General features: G+C 37.5%; 1 protein-coding gene across 8 annotated transcripts in view; it reads right to left on the minus strand.

Annotated features, from left to right (window-relative positions):
* LOC113109931 (homeobox protein cut-like 1) overlaps window positions 1-20,223 on the minus strand; it is a 115,147-nt gene that overhangs the window by 91,456 nt on the left and 3,468 nt on the right. For 4 of the 8 annotated variants that reach the window (XM_026273831.1, XM_026273825.1, XM_026273826.1 and 1 more), the window contains exon 1: window positions 12,587-13,339. The exons of 2 other annotated variants lie outside the window; for them this stretch is intronic. In XM_026273831.1, coding sequence (XP_026129616.1) covers window positions 12,587-12,655 — 69 coding nt within the window. In that variant the 5' untranslated portion in view covers window positions 12,656-13,339. Of the gene's footprint in view, window positions 1-12,586; window positions 13,340-20,223 lie in introns of those variants that run through there. 2 more of the 8 variants (XM_026273830.1, XM_026273829.1) reach the window with 1 other exon arrangement.

The raw sequence follows: 20,223 nt of genomic DNA on the forward strand, positions 1-20,223 counted from the left end.
CACAGTCTGATCTGTTCAGTTCCTTCCTTGTTCTGCGTCTTGAATTACAAACACTGTCTGAAAAAGTTCAACAATGACATAATCGCACTACACGAACAATGCATCTGTGTCAGTAGTCTATGATACACTAAATCTTCCTGTCTCCTTTAGCTTAGATGGCTTAATTGCAAATCAAGGATTTAGCGTGCCATCAAGATCCACTGTCACACAGCAACAATCAGACAAAGGCACGCAAGTAATACCGTTGCGGGAGGTTGCGATAGTGCAGAAACTTCACACTGTGGTATGCAGTACCCAATCAAGACCACCGCGTTCACAGAGCTGTATAATGTGAGAGCCCACTGTTGCAACCCCTGGGAACACGCGCAAGGGAACGAATAACGTGCTCGCATACGCACAATCTGTGAATAACAAGGGACCGTGGGGTTGAGTCTCATTAGATATGGACAAACTACAGACCAGACTTCATTTCCATCCAATTAAGAGACACTCAAAGCTTTATGGGGGCTTGCTGATTATGATGCAGTACATTTGGGTCTTCTCAGTGCAACAATGTCCCAGTTGTTGACAGAAGAACACTCCCTTTCATACCAGCTGGGGAGGGCAGGAGTTTTTTGAGGCGGTTTAACAGACTGTACACGCATTACTAATTCCAACTTGTTTTGTAGGCTGGACATCAGGAGCGAGCAACTGCTTAAAAATGCTTCCTACACAACCCGATTCTCACTGACAATATTCGTCAGGCCTGATTCGTGTCAACATTCGAGCGATCATGCACTTGTCAACATGGGAACATCTCTACATGTTTAAATGGGTCATATGATGCGTTTTCCTTTCTCTTTGGAGTGTTACAAGCTGTTTGTAAATAGATAAGATCTGTAAGTAAAATCTTTTATAAAGATAAATCTTTTATAAAAGTTTAAACTCGACCACACCCTCCTAAAACACCTCGTTTAAACACGCCCCCACCTGTCTACATTACTGTGTGGGAAGATTTGCATAACACCGCCCAAATGTTCTTGCAAAGAAAGAAAGCGTAACTTCGATTATCGCTCTAGTATTATTTTGCCGCTGTCACCGCCTCCATGTTTTGGAGATGCTGTGTTTCGTTGTGAAAGCGAAACTACTTTGTTTGGATTTCCAAAAGAGGACACAACTAGAAATTAGTGGTTAAAATGCATTTACAACACTGTTCCAGAACAGTTCAACCCAGTCTGTGTGTGTGCAACGCATATTACGGAGGACTGTTTTCCTGAAGGGTAAGTGGCGTAACATTTCCGTCTCACGCTTGAGGCATTCGGCCAATCACAACACACTGGATAGCTGGCCAATCAGAGCACACCTTGCTTTTCAGAATGATGAGCTTTGTAAAAATCAACGTGTTTCATGGAGAAGAAACAATAATGTACGGTACGTGGAAAATAATGTTTTTTGAACATTAAAGCACATAAAGATATTTCACAAAATAATGTTATTTTTTAGCAACGTCATATGACCCCTTTAAACTGAAACTGTTTGAAGACTTCAGTCACACAACTGGGATTACGACTTCCACACTATATTCTCATTAGGATAGTATCTTTTTAAGAAACTCTTTTCTCACAGATCAGCATCATCTCATGTCAGAGCGGACCGGTCTGTCCACAGGGCTGGCGATATCAGCCGCTCCTACGGCTGTAATGAATCCAAGACCGGTTCACCATCTCACACGCCATGTTTGCTATCAACAGAGCTCTCAAGGGCTTACAGCGCAGTTCATTAAAGCTGAGGAACAAGAAAAAGCCCAGAGCTTATTCTCTATTTCTTTCTCCTCTCATTTCTTTCATTCGTTCTTTCTTTAAACCACCATCATTCCGCCTTTGATTTATTATGCAACAAGATCAGCAATTTACTTCAGAGGCTTTCATTCAGCACTGGAAGAATCGCGATATGAGGAGGTCTGAGAGCGTAAGTTGGTACTGCTTGTCACAGTCGCACAGTACGCACTTTTAAAACGAAAATCATTGATTTGTTATCGAGATAAGCGCAGCATGCCTTTACCTCAGAAACTTTTAGGCTTCCCCGAGCCAATACATACAGCTCTGCCTCCTCCGCCACTGATAACAGCATTCCTCAAATACTGTATGGGTTTTAGAGAAACTAATTAAAGCAATTATATCTCCAGTTGGGAGTGGAGGCAACGTCTGGGGATTGGATCTCTGGTCGGGAGGGATGTGAACTGTTTCTCAAACAGTTTGACCGGCCCAAGAATGGATGACAAAATATGTGTAGAGATCCTCTTGTTTTTTTGGATTGTAGCTGCATTAATGTGACAGCCTTGAGTCAAGAAAAAACAATTACTGGCTCCACAAAAGTACACGACCCAGTATTGCATGATATGGCTATGCAACTATTAAGTATTTTCCGTTTGCTTATTTAAAATTACACACACACACACAGCATACATAACTAATCAATTATCATTACTGACAGAGAAAAGCAAAGAATATATAAATTTTACATTGGAACTTTAATTAGCATGTTGTGCTACATCAAAAATGTAGTTCTTTGAATAATAATAAGTGTCTAAAAGTTAACCAGAGCTAACTACTGATGGCTTATTTGCAGTGTGTGACAGGGAAAGATCTCTGGGAAAAGTTTCAGCTTGATAAAATTCCACAGAATATTAAATGATGCACAGCAAGCAAAGCACCATGCAACATATCTGCCCTTGTAGAACATTTTTCTTGATTAGAATATAAGTGAATTGTGTGCAATCACAGAAATTCTAAAATTATATCTGGCCCATTGGAGAAACCTAAGAGAAACAGACTGTGCCACAGGAATGGAACATACCTTCTTATGGCCACCTACTTCAGTGGAAATGGTCATATATGGTGGAGCCCTAGTCTCATGTTCACTGCTTAAAATAAAGAAGTATATGGAATGTATATTGACTACCTTTGGTGCATGAGAGGTAAAGACTGGACTCTGGAGTTACTCTGCAGACTGGCTTAACTATTTCTTTGAGAATACTGGCATTTTTCCAGTCATATTTCCTTAACAGAAAAATTCATTTCTTAGTTTTTATATATATATACAGTACAGTACAGTATATATACAGAGAGAGAGAGAAAGAGAGAGATGAAATATAATTATTCTGTGTTTGAGTTTTATTAAAATTTGCCACAGGTCGTTCATAGTAGCATACATTTAGTTTATGATAACCACAGTTAAAACCACACATGTAGCACCTCAATATCATGGTAAAATGTATATTAGTTTCTAAGTATTTCTATGAAAAACATTAGTCTAAAGACATTTAGTGTAAATGCACAAATGCTATAGATTATTTTTTTTTTAAATGATAAGAATATCCCACATTTCTGCCACAATACCATGATGCAGTTAGTGTTACTACAATAAAACACTTTCACTATTCAGTGGAAGTGAACAAATGGCGCAATTCAAATGAGTAGCACTTTTTCGTTCCACTTCTGAGGCATTAACATTACACTTGAACATACCAGTAGACATGATTAACTGGTAGAAATGTGTAAATTAATAAAGATTTTGGACTATCGTCTGATTTGTCTCTACTGTGGACACACACTCACATGTTGCTGCTGTGCACTACGTGGTAGCAAAAACATATTGAAAGTACATTGGAAACATTATATTGGATTCGGGCAGCTCTTAAAGTGACAGCAGTATTTCATGTTAAACAACAAAAGAGAAAAAATCTTTTCGCTACATTTGACTTAATCATCTTGTAACTTTAATAAGAAGAAATATATATTTATTTTACACAGTGAAGAATATAGTGTTTTTATACATTTGATAACTTTATACAATGTATGTAACTATAGCATTTCTTATTTGTTCTACTGTAGTTTTTTGTACTATTGCTTGTGATTAGTTTCTTATTCTTTTTTTAATCGCTGACTGTTTACTTGTCTTCAGTGAGTGTGAAGTTTTTTAGGCTAGTATTATTTTTTTGTAATATTGACAACAAGAATTATGACATTTCTATGGTATCAAAAATGTCGATAGCTCACAGACTTCGTTTAAAGAACAAATAACTATATTGTGATATATATCGTTATTGTGAAATACAATTATTTATACTGTGATATACGACTTCGGTCATATCACCCAACCCTATAATATAATATAGTTTATTACCCTTCTTAGTGTTTTTATCGAAGAAAATCATATAGCGATAATTATTGTTATAATTTTATCACCCAGCCCTAGAAGGTAAATTCAGTTTATGTGTAACACTGTTTGTCATAGATTACGCTCAATTCAGTTCTATTCTAATCAATAAAAATATTCTACACCCTCACCATAAACACACATGGCTTGTTCCGAGCAAGCGAGGTTTGCAAAACGAGTACAAGTGCTGCATTATTTTTCAAGAAATTCATGACAGAGTCTGGCATCTAACTACCACAAACTCTTCTGCATATTTGCATTTTAATACAAGGTTTGTTTATCCTGGAATCTCTGCTGTAAACTGAATTAATTAGATGTTCAGAATCATAACTGGAAATTAGCATAACGGGGCAGAGAGAAGAAAGAAGGGGGTGTTTGTTCTTCACAAGACAACAAGCGGTTAATTGTTGAGGGCTGGGGGTGTAGACGGTGACCTGAACTAGATATTACAGTGTAGTCCGACTGATTCAGAGAATCCAAACTGCATTGTTCTGATTCGTTGTTCTCATTCACTTGTATACACAATAAGAACGTGTGTCTGCAAGAAGATGACATGACAACTCCATTATAATCTAAGCTGTCTATACTGCATTTGTTAGGGAAACTGTCTACACTGCAAGCATGTGACTCAGAATCAACGACACAGTCTACATTGTAAAGGCACAACTTTGAATTAAAGATAATGTCTACACTGCAATAATTTGTCTTTGAATCAACTAAATGCAGGGCCCTATTAAATATGTTTACAAATCAGTTTTTTTTTCCTATTTACATTTATCAGGATTCCAATTTTTGTTTTTTTGTTTTTTAAATATAATATACATTTATAATAACATTTCAGTTATCAAAAAGTATGTATAATTAATTTAAATCACAACACTTTTACAACAATTTATGAAAAAATAATTATTTAGGGTCCTGTGATTTTTTTCCCCCTGGTAATCAAAAAGCAATAATAAAACAATAATTTAATTTATAAACAGGTGAAATTAAATGCTCAACAACCTCTGCACAACACAGGTTTACTGCGGAAGAAAATGTATTATTTCTTAAAAAGGATTATTATACTATTCATTATGTACATTATTACTTATAAAAATATTTCAAATAAAACAGTAAAATCAGATGCTCATTAGAGACTCTCAAAAGTAGCTGGAGTGAGATAGCAGAGGCTAGAAAACACAATGAGCATCATATTCAAAAACACTGCACTAGTCTATATCGCGCTTTAAGTTTTCTGACCTACTTTTAATTTATTCCACCAAAATTTGACAAATTCCGTGATATTTATTGTGATAAAGCAAATTCTATTTTAATGACTGGATTTTGCAATTTTTTCCCATGTTTTTCAAATCACTGAAACCATAGGGCTCTATAAACTCTCTACAATGCACGCGTGTACAACTGCACAAAGAACAAGTGCCTAAATTAATAAAAAACTATCTACACTGCAAGTGTGCAAATACAAATAAACAAAGATGTACTGCAACTCCACAATTTAGAATCTACACTACACTGTCTACACTGCAAGTGCATGACTTTAAATGAGTCAAATTAAGCTGTTTACACTTCAATGTGCAACTTTGAATCCACAAAGCTATTTACAGTGCAAGTGAGTAAATCTAAACCAAAAAAACAACAACCAATAAAGCTTTGTTAGTTATAAAGGAATGATTAAATCGTAAATATGTCACTTGCTAAGACACCCTTAAAAGACGCCTTGTGGACAATGTAATGGGGATGACATTTCAAGTAATTCCAATGCTATTTTTTATGACAAAAAAAGTGTGTGGGGTGAAAACAACAAGACAAGGGTCCCGTTGAAATAATATTTTTCGTTGTTAATCAGTCAGCATGTACACACATACAGCTGCAAAAACCCAAAAGATGGTGACATACTAGCAGGTGGATCGAAAACATATATCAGTTTACCAGTTAAAACAATACTTTAATCTTTCCATATTCCTGGACTATGTTTCACCTATAAACAGCTCAACCGGTATTTTATGTCAACTGATCGAATCTACTCTTCATGTTTTTGGTTGGGGTTAAGCTCCCTGTGTATTAGCATGTGACCTTCAGCACCTCATCTGCTGATTCGGCAGCTCTTGTATCTTTCACTCGCATTACAGCGGAAAGACAGGTAAACAACTTTATGCAAGTTAAGTGGGAAGAGACGGTGTTACCGCTCCAAAAGTGAGGGCCAGTCATTCCAGACGACATGCACCGTTGCGTTAAAACAGAATGAAATAAAATTCAGCGCACTGTGTATGAGAGCGATAACGTTCATAATATTCCCTAACCAAAAACAGACCACAATTCAATTCAGAGCCTGCATTTAATTCCCTCAGTAGTTTAACGAAATAGTCCATCATTTATCCACCCTCATGTCTTTCCAAAACCGTATGATGTTCTTTCTTCCAAGGAACTCAAAAAGAGAAGTTTGAAGAATGTCCAAGCTACTGTTTTATCTAGAGTAAAAGTAGATGGAGGCCAAGCTCTAAAAAGGAAAAATGTACCATAATAATAAGTCTTCGATCGAATATCAGCCTATATTAGAGATTTTTCACATTTATCTGCATTGTTAAATATTAAATGTATATCAGCCAATATTCCCCTATTTTTACATTTAGATTACCTTTGCTTAAAATGATTTATTTTTATCTCTAAATCTATGTTTGATTTGTATGCTAACAAAATATTGGCTTATAAGTATCAACTAGAAATTTTTTTTTTTTTTTTTTTTGAAGCTAACGGGTTGCATAATCATATCAAACCGGATGTGATTACAAATTATCACGTCAATGATGACATCAAATGAAATGGTTCTCATGCGCTTTCACAGTACTTTCATGGAGGATATCAATTTAGCAACTTACTACATACAGGTCACTGTAAAAGAGAAAAAGAACAGCGTGAACATTCTGTTAAATATCTGTAAACCGTAAAACGACATGGGAGTATGAAAATACAAAGTAAAAAATAAAAATCTTGAACGATTCCTTGTATGCTTCTTGTACAAAAATCACACACAAGTGCAGATATGTGAGAAGTAGAATTAGTTCTTAAGCCCACAAGTCACTATATTCTCAAGCTCTGTGCTGCTGAGTATGGAGTATAGTGCTCGCAGTAGTAGTGTGTACACAGTAGGCAAGCAAAGATGCAAGGCAGTGTGTGAGGTAAACAGTAATCTGGCTGCCATTGTGTTGGCACTGGCGTGTGTGTATGTGTGTGTACTGGCTTTCTGCCATCGCCGGCTGTGACCTTAGAGAAGGTGCAGAAATACGACTGACCTTCAGCACGCCTCAGTCAATCAACTCTCATCTGAAACACTACACAAGTCCGACCTTCATACATCAACACAAACACTAGGTCTCTAACAGCATTAGATAAGGCAACAAAGAACTCCTTTTGATTCGCAGCAAGGCAAACATTTCCAAATGCTTTTAACGCCTCAAAAGTCAAAGTTATGTGTACATTTAGAGGGAATCTGTACCAAAAGTCTTTTTCCGTTCATTTATTTTCATACAACTGTGGTGATGTAGCATTATTAGCAACCACAAGACCTGACACATAACTGCTCACAAAAGTATAGTAAGGGAATGGATTAATAATGTGTCAGCAGAAACGTTCCCAAGCCTGGAGTGGAAAAGCTAAACTCAAACACTGACTCAGCAAAAAACGAGCTGCTAACTTTAGTTCAGTGAGTCGCCAACCCCCCCTCAAGCTCCATCCCCACGACTCCGTGCTGCCATAATATTCAGAACATTATTTTGATTGTGAATTTCCTTCCAATGCACATCTGCTGAGCTGCCCTGAACTCAGAATATGCTTACGTTCCATGTCTAAATACACAACATAGTCAAAGGAATATGCAATATCGACATAATGGGAGACTGCTTGGGGAACCAAACTTGCACAAACCATGAAAACAGACACGAAAGCAGCTGGAAAAAAAACATGACGAGGATAAATTGGTGGTGAGCACTATTTTAGGGGCTTTTTGCTGTTTTTATTGATAGAACAGATGAAAGATCACAGGAAATTATTCGACTTGGGCGGCTCGTACAAATACAACTGTACAAAATGTTGGAACATGTGCACTATGCATAAGGCCAACTGTTAGCGAGCACTTTTGGTAGATTACACTTTAGAAATTTCAAGAGTATAATATGTATATAGTTATCTTCGCACGCAAAACTATTATTTATTTCTAGAGAGAAAACAAGTTGAGAATGCAAAGGTTTTTTTTGCACACAAAAATAAACTGAAATGTTCATCTTTCTCCTGTCTTATTTTTATTCGAGTACAGCATTAAAGGCTCAGCAGCTGAAAATAAATAAATATATACATTAATTTAAAAAAAAATTAAAAAACCCTTTCAGCAATATTGGCTCAATTTAGTTTATAATTTTAATTTTTAATTTACCCTTTTTTATTCCTGAATATTTATTTAAATAACTAGTGTTGTTGAATAACTTGTTACCTGAAAATAACAACTTGTGCAATTCAAGTTTATTTGTATTGCGCTTTTGATGATACAAAATGTTGCAAAGCAACCTTACAGAATATTTTCTACAATATTTTTACTAGTAGCTTATCAGTGTTGATAGTTAATGTACAAATGGCAGAAATGTACAGAAAAATCAATTAAAGACAATCAAACAGACGATGAACACTATTAACAGCAATTATTATATGTGCAAACAAACTTGTTTTTTTTAAGGTTGGCATTTCTTGTGACAACTTGTGTTTAAGTAATTAAAATGATCTGGTGATTTCATTCTATTTTTTATTTTAATTAGCTAACTAGCCAATTGTTTTTTATTAGCTTTTATTAAAATGTGAAAAATATGAGTAAACATTTCAAATAGCATCCTCAAAATTTCAACACCTCTATATTTGCTGTCAAACTTATCAAAAATTGGTTTTGTTTTGACTGTGGTATTGATATCGACTACTTAAAATCTATTAAGCGATTTATGACAACCCCCTTAAAACAGTACATTTTTACAAAATCACATTATCGCCTTTGTCGAATTGTGGCAAATACACGTTTATCGATGCATACTATAACTCACTGGATGCTCTAGAGGCATTGATACAAAAAGCCTCTCGTCTTTTTTGGTCTTTGTCTGCGAGACACAGAAGAACACCTCAGCCCTCATTACCTCAATAATGCATGAAATGCGCTGCAGCCTGCAGACTGAGCTCTCCAAACGCTTTAAGTATTTATCGTGAACAGAACGCTATCAGAGCCATTTCTAAATGGGCCTTCCCTGCCAGCTCTTTTTTGATTATGTTTGAGGGGATGACTGACCACCTCGACGTCTCTGTTTTTGTTGAAATGCAGACAAGAACCTGCTATGCACCTGCCTGGCTGTGTGTCTATATCCTAGCGACAGAGCTGCAGGTTCAATTAAACCCATCGACGCTAAATTAATCTGAGCACATCGGTGAATGGCTGATAATCTCTTTGACCTATGGTAGGTTATTACCAGCATGACTAGCACAAAACAAGTAACCTTATCCAAGATGGAGACGGCTAGCAGTCAAACTAAATTAGCTGAAATAATGGTGTTAAAAGGTTCCATGCAATGAAAGTCAATGGGGTCCAATGTAGTTTTGGATCCCAACGTTATTCGAATACCTTAATTTGTGTTCATCAGATAAAAGTCAGTCATACAAGTTTGAAATGGACATGAGGGTGAGTTCTCAAGGGTCAAACCTCTCAACGCTTCCCTTTCCAGCACAAACGATAGAGGAGGGGAGGAAATGTAGATGAGGAAAGAGCCGTGGAAATCCATCCATGCTTGTTTTCTTAAATTTGTTTTCCATTTCAAAGGCCAGTTTGCAATTTCAGCAACCCTCTCGTCTCAATAACATCGGTCTGAATGGGATACAGGGAGCACAAAAGAGCGAGAAAGGAGAGAAATAAAGAGGCAGAGAGCAAAAGAGAGGGTCCCCCTCTGTGTTGGCCGGCTTCCAGTGAAAGCTGTTCAGAACATGGGAAACATGGTTTCGCAGCACAGTCCAATCAGCTCGTCTGGCCTGCGGTTTTCCCAGCGAGTACCGTCATGAGCGCTCCTCTACTTCTGCGGGTCCACTTTCACTAGCATGCCTCCGGGAACAACAAACTCACGCTGCCAAAGCACGACCACACACGTGCACACATACACACAATGGCAGATGCAAACGCATGCACGCTCAAGTGAATGCACAAGTACTACCCCCTACTTTTTCTTAGGCCCAACTTTGCCAAAAACGTCAATTGGATTAGTCAGCAAAGCAGTGCATGATGACTGGCCGTATGTGACAATCGCCAGGGGTGCAAAGATGCTAAAAGCTAAATCACAACTAAAACAGAGTAACAGTCACATGCAAGCTCCAAAAATTTACTCTTTACTGTTTGTTACTAATGTCTATATAAATTAATTTCAATATTTTATATACAGTATAGAGTAAAATTCACATTGTATAGTATTTTTTATATTTATATATATTTTTACCTAATTTAACAATCAAATATGTGTCACCAAATAACATCGTACACACACTGACAACAGTTGATATTACACTGAAGGAAAATTTGTTAGACAAGCATCTCAAGTCTCAGGGCCATTAGTAGGCGTTTTGAAATCTTTGATTTGAATCATTCACATCACTTATCTCAGATCATCATGTACTATAGCGGTTTAATGGTCAAAAACAAACTTTTACCCGTATAGGGCTTGTGCAGGGTGAATTTTGAACCTTGGTCATGTGACTGTGCAGTCCTCAATACAAGCAACATTCCAGTGCTTCTGAACTTGTTTGAACTTCCTGGACATGACCGATCACTATCAGATGTTCTATCGGATGGATCCTCTAATTTGGAATTAGCATGAGATCAGTAGTTTAAATCTTAGCGCTACCAGCAGTGCAAACAGTGCAGAACATACTTCCCAGAGACTTGGACCAGTGACTCAGACAGCAACGGAAGTTACAGAGCAAGTAAACGTGAGGCAAAACACGATCACCGACTCTCATTTTTTTTCTCTATCTCTGGGCTCTGATGCAGGTCGCTTAAATCCATAACAATACGCACATTCCAGCGTGACAGATAATGCATCTCTCCATAATGGAGGTCTTGGATGCATTTGGAACGAGTATCTGTGTGTTTAACGGAGATAATACCACCGTGTAAGTGGAAGTCCTGGATTAAAACTGAATATAAGCCACCTGATTGCTCGCAAAGATAAAGCAGACCTCTAAATGAGGGATTGAGATGTTTTAGGTGGGCTGAGGTCTCAAATCACACCATCAGCACTGGATGTTCTATTTCGTTAAGATCAGATTTTTTTCCTATTTTTTCTTTCGATTGCCAATTTGTCTACACTGTCCTTATGAACAAGGCAAAAATAAAACGAAACAATGTGCTACTCATACACACACACACACACACACACACATACATATGTGTGTGTGTGTGTGTGTATATATATATATATATATACATATATATATATATATATACACATATTGTGTGTGTGTATGTCTGTATATATATATATATATATATATGTATATGTATATATGTATATGTATATGTATATATATATATATATATATATATATATATATATATATATATATATATATATATATATATATACACACACACCTTTTTTTTTCTTCCATCAATTTTATTATTAAATGTGTATTAAAGTAAACCTGGTAAAAAAATAAAAAGATTTTTAAAAAATTTGTCTTGTGATTCACCTGTAAAACAAAGAACAAGAAATGATTCGACTTATTTAAGAACAACAAAAAAAGCGCAAACATTATGGAAGACCGCAGGCACAGAGGCCTTTTCAGTATGCCGATATTTATAGTGATTTGTTTCTGTGCAGAGAGGTTCAAGTCTGTTTAATTATGCTGTAACTCCCAGAACGCACAGCGGTCTTTTTAAAAGCAAGTTGTTTGAAATATTCTCTGGCTGATGGCCAGGGAAGCCATCAGTGTCATATGTACATATCGCCCTGCCAAGAAAAATAGCCTAGTCGAACTGAAGGCAAACACCTCAAACAATCCTGCACAGAGACTACAGATGACTACATGGACATCATCTGTTTTCCCCTTCTTTTTTTAACTTGCACAGTCACTGGGTAAATTTGGGAAATCATACAAACGCAAGTGCAAATTCTGTTGATTTAAGGGGTGAGAAGAACAACAATAAATGGTCTCCAAAAATCCCCTTTGACCACTAAAGGATGAAAATGTTGGGAGTAGCACAATAACAGGGTAAAATGTGATCACCTCGAAATAGGCCAGGTGTGACGTTCTCATAAATAAGCAAAAAGCCTCCTCGGCTAGCCTGCTATTTTCATTCCCTCTCACTGAAATTCACCTGATATATTCGGCCCTCTGATCTCCACAGATCTGTCTCTGATATCCCGCGGGACCCAGGAAAGCACATCCTCTGCCCGGCTGCTGTTAGGGACTAATAACAACACCAACATCCCGCCAATCTCTTCTCACTGCAAGCTAGGCCAGCCATCCAGGGGCCAACACACACACACGTACATACACACACATCTGACCAAGTACAGTCCATTTTCAGACACTTCCTGCTAAAAATAATTACCCTCCTGGAGACAGAACCTCGCTGGAGGCTGCACAGACATTTTGTATAAAGAGAGAGAACAAGGGGATGAGGAAGTGCTGGAATTAAAGGGGCAGTGTGTGTTGCATCGTCTCCCTGGACTGTAGACGCAGCGAACCTGGGACATCATTGTCAGACTGTAGAGTAAGGGTTTACCTTACCCTAAAGTCAACGTCAGCTAACAAAGAGTTTACAATAGGAATGAATGAAGACTTAAGTTTGAGACTTTTTGGCGAATTTAAGAAAAGCTGGATACAAACTAACAAGCAGGCCAAGAGTGAATACGGATTATTTATGTTATGGTCAGTATTATTTTGTTAGTGAAATAATTGGTTTGGGGGTTTTTTGTGGCCATTTAAGTTTGCAAAAGTTGCTTAAGTTGCCTAGAAAAATGAGAACGTAAAGATGGATATTTGAATAAAAATGGTGATAAATCTGTCCATTAGAGCAAACTGGTTCTCTTCAGTCAAAATTCAGTTGTTTACAGACATCCCCACATGCAAATGTTATAGTAAAAAAAAAAAATTTAACAATGTTTAAAAAACATTTATCAACCAAAAATAAACTGGGGAAATCATTATATAAACCTACTGAGATAGTGAATAGCATTAAAAGTCTGGTATAAAAATAATAATTTAGCTAGATTATCATGGCCTAAATCTGAAGAAACATCAGTGTTTTGCCATGTGTATGATCAGAGATAACAACAGCCTTCAAACCCTGACAAACAACTAAATTTGGAGGTCCGACCCTTCCCTAGACCCCCCTGTCTGTAACGATAAGTAAGCACAAGTCATCGGCAGAACAAATCAGCAAAGCAATGCCGGGGTCACTGTTTCTCCACCCCCCAACATGGAAATCCGTGTCAGTCTCCCTCCCCATGGGCACCATTTGAAAGCTTAATATCGTTTTCCAGCCACTAACGGCATCTGGCTTCCATTTCCACTCCTCCTGGAGGTTTTCAGGTCACTAATAATAACTGTTTCAGGCAAAAGTGAAAGTTCAGCCAAAGTCTAGCTCCAAGCCAGATCAGGGAGCCCTGCTGCCGCTGAGAGTGAGGTGGAGCTGCCCGGTTCCCTAGGCACCGCAGGCCCCCGCAGAGGATTTGTTTTGTTTGGGTTTTTAAAGTGCTGAGCCCAGGCTGGCAAGGGACGTCTGGAGTAAAACTCAAAAGTGTGTGTATGTGCGCGAGAGTGAGAGTAAGACAACGGAAAAAGTGCGGACAGGAGGTTAAAGGGTCTCCTGATTATTTCCCATTCTCACAGAGCACTTAAACCACAGCTGGGTGTAAACTCTTTGCCATGGCTACCTGAGAGTCTCTGAGAATAGTAATGGAGCAAGACGGCACTCGAAAGTTCTGAGGTGAACTGTTCCGGAAACTTTGAGACGTTTCCGAAACGCTGTCTTTCCCCCCTCAGCGGTTCAGAATGTCCTGCTGGGGAACCGCGAAGAGCCGGTCTAAAATAAGTGCTTCCAAAACCTCACCTAACTTTGACTGGTCTTCCTGAGACCAGACAATAACTGAAGCGCAATGTTAATTTCTCAGAAACGGCACTAAATTCTTCCAACCAAAAAAAGTTCCCTGCTCTGAGCTTTAGAAATACTCTCTTACCCTGTTCTGTGCTGAAACAGAAGAGGATCCAGAGAGATCTGGTTTATGTTTCCCTGTTATGAAGATTAACCTTCTTTATGGACACAATTACTCATCCGTACAGGATAAGACCGCGGCTAAATTAGGAGCCACCATCATATCACTTAATGTACTGAGCATCTGGGGCTCCTCAAGAATAAAACCTCCTCTTACAGTTTCCAACAAAAACTCCTGTTTTTATAAACACACTATGCTCATTAGATTATAGAGTTTAAGTGAGTTCGCTTAATTGTGCTTAGAAAAAAAAAAAAAAAGGAAAGTAAAATTAAAAAACATTTTGATTTGTTCTAACAGTGCACTCACTTTATACATTACTGTTCAAAGGTTTGGTCTCAGTTATTTATTTATTTATTTTTTAAGAAATGTATATTCTTTTTAAGCAAGGATGCATTAGATTCATTGCATTAAATTCAAATTTGAAATTTCAGGATTAAATTACTTTTTTTAAATAAAATTAAAAATGGATATTTTACATTTTAGTATGAATTTACAATATTACCATTTTACTGTATTTTTGATAAACTTAATGCAGCCTTGTTAAGCATAAGAGATCAACTTTCGAACAGTTGTGTAATTATATAATAAATTGGTCGCGTTAAAAATAGACAATATTTAGAATCTTGTATAAGGACTTTTTTAAACTTTTGTAAGATTACATAAAAGATAGCAAAATTGTAAGATACACAACTTAAACCATACAAAAAAAGATACAACTTCTATAGTTTATTTTTATCATATTACAATAACGGATAGGTCTAGTTTTTGATGTAGTTTTGCACATGCCTAAACCACAGAAGTCAAAAGGCCACAAGGCCTCAAAGCGACTACTTTTTACTGTTATTTCAAATATATATTAGGCAAATGCACCACAATAAAACATATTAAGGTTGCTGTGCGTGTGCCCTTCCTTCCAGTTCTTATTGAGGAAGGCTATTTATATCACAAGGATTACGCACACGGCACAAGTTTAAAAAAAAATTTGGCATTGGAGTCTGGAGTGGAACTGTGTCTGGGTCTGCTGGTTAATCCATTCATTTAGCCACAAAAACACCTGTTTATGCTCAAGACGGCTAAGTTAAACAGAAGTCCAGATGTCTCTCGACAGAACCTACTCATAGGAAGTCACCGCGTGAGACGTCAGACAAAAGAGTGTGTCACCTTACAACAGGTATCCTGATAGCGCCGTGGCACTTTCTCAGTTGGCAATCAAACTGAGGTTATGTGCCAACCAGAGAGAGTCTGAATGTGAAACGAATGAAAGAAGCAGATACATGGAGTGCAAAAAGAAAAAGAGCTTGGGTCGCCCCCCCAAAGGGTTGGCATCTTATGTAACCCAACACAACTGTGATTCATCCTTCATCTGAACACTCAAGCTGCGAATGCCCTCTCTTCCTGCAAACAGTCTTCAACATAAACAATCGGCAAACTGTGGACTGGCACAAAAATACCAAACGTCAGAAATACCGAATGGCAACACGAAACACAGGCCACAGCTGACCTACTTATTCACACCTGATTATGCTGGCACACTACACATAATGCAATATGGGGCAGCATCCTCTGGCCCATGCCTTGGTCAGCAACAACACAGGGCTGTTTCAACAGTCGGAGTACATTTACAACTGACGGCCACTGATGGAAACTCTGGCTTTCAATCATCTCTCACAGCGAGCGGTAAGAAAGTGTGAGAGAGAGAAAGAGAGTGAGAGAGATAAAGGGAGAAAGAGAGGTGTGCGCCTCCTCCTCGCCTCAGCTGAAATGGACTGTTCATAGCCCCTAAGAGCTGGGCTTTTATCGAACATGGCATGTGAGTGAGATTCCAGCCTCTCGAGTCTCCCACACATACATTAACAGTTTCGACTGCGAGTCTTCAGCCGCTGCCGCCGCATGTGATCAATACTCTGATATTTAAAGAGCAAATACAATCTCTATTTTTCAAACAAAATCTCGCCCAGTAAATTATCGAGCGAGGGACGGCGTCTGCCTGCTGTTTGGACCCAATACAACATCATGACGAGTCATTTTGTGTTAAGATAAATAGCGGTTTGGCTTCACTGCTAGCTAGTTTCACCAATCACTCACAGGAGAAGTCAATGTAAAACGGTAAAACTTTGTAAATACTAAATTTTCATTTAATTTTTTTGTGTAGTCAACGATTACTAGCCGTTTAACATTAGCAGCTAGTTTCATCAATAATTTGTGGTTGAAGACAAACTACTTTAGTTACAATTTAAGAAGAACATGTTCAACGACGTAGGACCAAAATAATGAGTTCAGTGGCGTCAGTCTGAAGATGGAGCAACTTACTTGTGAATAAACACCAGGAAGACAAACATTATTATTTCGCATATGAAACTTAAGAACTGGAACATGTATTTAGAAGGTAAATATAGTCCATTTTGATTTCATGTTGATTTTAAGAGGCAATGTCTGGAATATTTACACACTAGCACAAATCATTTGTGGTTGAATTCAACATTAATAAGTGTTCACATTCACAAACTTTTGTTTGTCTGTAATGTGACATATTTCTGAGGGTAACAAATATTAAAATCTAATTGTATAAAAGGGTTATAATTCAATAGATTGGTGAAAAGACATCAGTTTAAGACTATTAGTTATTTTTTGTACTATGAAGACAAACACTTTAACATAAACAAATGAATAATCGAATTAAACCCAGGAATAACTTTAGTTTATAAATTTTGATTCCGTTAACTTTAGAAAACAGAGCTTCATGGCTCGCAAAGTTTCCCTCTTTGTGTAAATGTATTTTTTATACTATAAACCACATATTGACCACCGGCGACAACGGCAGACAACGACGAGATGAAAAAGCATCAGAGGCAGGAAGATGCACCTCATTAGTTTTATGCACAGTAAAATCATAGGCTTTGTCAAGGCCTTTGATCTCCGCGGTTGTGATTTTTTAAACATATCTGCGGCGAATTAGGGTGGCGCGGCCGAGCCTCAAAATGGCAGCAAAGTCTGGAAATAAAAAACATGCTCTTCTCATCACAGACACAGAGATGGTGAATCTTGTCTGAAAACAATGGATCAGGTTGCAGTGCGAAACGTTCAACGATGGGGTAATCATAACAAATGTAAGCGTGATCCAGTCAGGTTTAAAATGGTTGTTTATGACAGAATCTAAATGTACAACCTGCATGAAAGCACTATAATTTTTTGTTTAATGTATCCATTAAAACTGATAAATCCAAATGACATGGAACAGATAACATGGAACAAGATGACAGTCGTAATGATTCTTAAGTATAAAATCTGTTTTAAGTGACAATATACAAAAAGACCATTTGTACTAAACTTCCCTTTATCTCTCTCTCCTTCTCAGGAAAGAGGGCAATCGGAGCAGATCTCTTTCCCATGGCTCTTAATTCAGAACTACTTCCCTCAAACTCTTTCCAGATGTTTCTGAACAGAAGCAAATAAAACGCTGTTCTAACCTTTTTCCACAGTCTATCACAGTAATAACCTGACGCATTGTTTTAACACTATTTTACATAAATATTATTCAGCAGTCCATTTTCTCCTTTTCAGGGCTTTAAGTAGTTTTTGCACGACCACCAGGAAACAATGTTCCAGGCCTTTATTTGAAAAAACAAGGAACTGAAGTTTTCTAACCATTTTAAACATGTCAATCTGTAATTTTCATGCTACAATTTGTGATCGTACAGTTGTACAAGTCAGCATTAACTGTCATTTCAACCCATTTTACTTTTGTATTTTGAAATTGGCAAATGAAACCATACTGAACTTTAAATCAATGAGGAATTGATGGATTAAAATGGCTTTAAATATCACAAGCTACGCTCAATGTCAGTGTATCTGTAATGTCAATGTATTAGTTAAATTATCAAATAGACAGCGTGGCTTTGGTGATGTCAGCAACAAAGTAAAGTAGTTTCAAAGGGAGCTAATTTACCACATTTTAATGAAAGTAAACAAAACAAAAAATCTTATTTTGAAATAAAATGCACAGATGCATCAGTCGCAATACAACAAGAAACATTAATCAATAAAGTTTAAAGTGGTCTATTAGATTTGCATGACTTAAAAATGACTTTTTAAAAAGAAAAAGACCATTATAGTGCCATTAAACTTTGGTTTTCTTTTGCAATTTGCTCTTTTTCTCAATTCAGCTGCTGAAAAACAAATCAGAGGCGATACATTCCTTCAAACTGGAAGAATTTCCAGAGTGCACGGGAACGCAGACCAAACACGCCATAAAGTATGAACGAAAGGAAGTGAGAAAGAGAGAAAAAGAGAGGAAGAGAGAAGGGGTGGGAGGGGCGAGTGATCTCATCCCCTCCTCCAACTCAGGCTCTATTTGAAATGGACGGCTAATTATGCTGGTGGCGTCAGAATTCTGGCTTCCCTGTGTGGGGCGGGAGGGGAGCGGCCCCCCCCGTGAAACCCCAGCCCTCAGACACAGCAAAAGGGGGCAGTCAGTGAGGTAATGACCGTGTGTATGAGCGTCTGAGAGAGGGTGACCGAGAGAAAGAGAGAAAGAGAAAAAGAGTGTGCTGGCACATGGCCTCCCCCAGATTCCCATGGCCACTGAATTCTTTCTGCCATCTTTATCTCCAGCAACAGAGTACAGACCGATCAGCAAAGGAAAGAGGGGTCAGCCGACCAGCCTATAAAAAGCACTCACTTATAACACTTCATTAACTATTTAGTCACTTCATATTACATATTCCAGTAAAAAAAAAAAAACACCATTAAGTATGTACCTATAAATATATATTTAACCACCACACACAGCTTTATCTTATATACAAACTAAAATACATCAGGGGCCAGTGAACTGCCTTAGGAACGGTTTGATTCCCTCTTCAGACCGAATAAAAATACATCATCATCAAGTATTTATCACACAAGAACCGAGTCCTTGTTTAAAGGAGCTATACTCAGGCCGCCGTTGCTGGCCTGATCACACGAGATGGCAGACAGCTACACAGAGACAAAAAAACCCACTTATTTTAGATCGTGGCACCTCCCAGAACAGGTAATTCAAATACTGTGAGATTATGGCCGTCTGGGCTGAACTGGTAGTAGAACAGAGGTGCTCAAGCACCAGATCCGAAACAAAGTGCTGCTAACCTATTCTTTTCAGTGACAAACACTGCTACTTTTTAATAATCAAAGCAAGGCAACAGACTGAATCTCCTGTCACACACAGGAAAGCTAACTGTTACTGAGAAACCACTGCAGATGGAGCTTATATTGCATATGTAATATTTGTCATGTCTTTACAAATATGAAAAAGCTATTAGTGTTTCTTTATGTACAATTCAGTCAAATTTAGACCAATAATATATATGAAATGTATTTTTTTATGCATATTAAGACACTCAAAGGGCCACACTATATTTATTAACAGTGAACTGAACTGTTTTATTATAGTGTTAACGCCTGTCCAAAGATGAAAACGCTATTAATGTGTATACAATTCACAAAAACAACAAAAAAAGTTTTTTTCTGTATAATTCGGACAAATTACTTTCCAGTCACAAGCAGCAAAGGAAACGGTAAAATAAAACCAGCACAGATTAACCATATGCTGCATATCTAGCATTCTTCATGTTTTTACAAACATGAAAAGGCTATTAATGTACACAAATCACAATTTTTTTCATTTACTGTACAATTTCCTCAAATATAGAGCAAATAATGGTCACACTTTATTTTTAGGTCCAGTTCTTATTAT

Source organism: Carassius auratus, chromosome 10, assembly GCF_003368295.1.
Source record: "Carassius auratus strain Wakin chromosome 10, ASM336829v1, whole genome shotgun sequence".
Taxonomy (NCBI): Eukaryota; Metazoa; Chordata; class Actinopteri; order Cypriniformes; family Cyprinidae; genus Carassius; species Carassius auratus.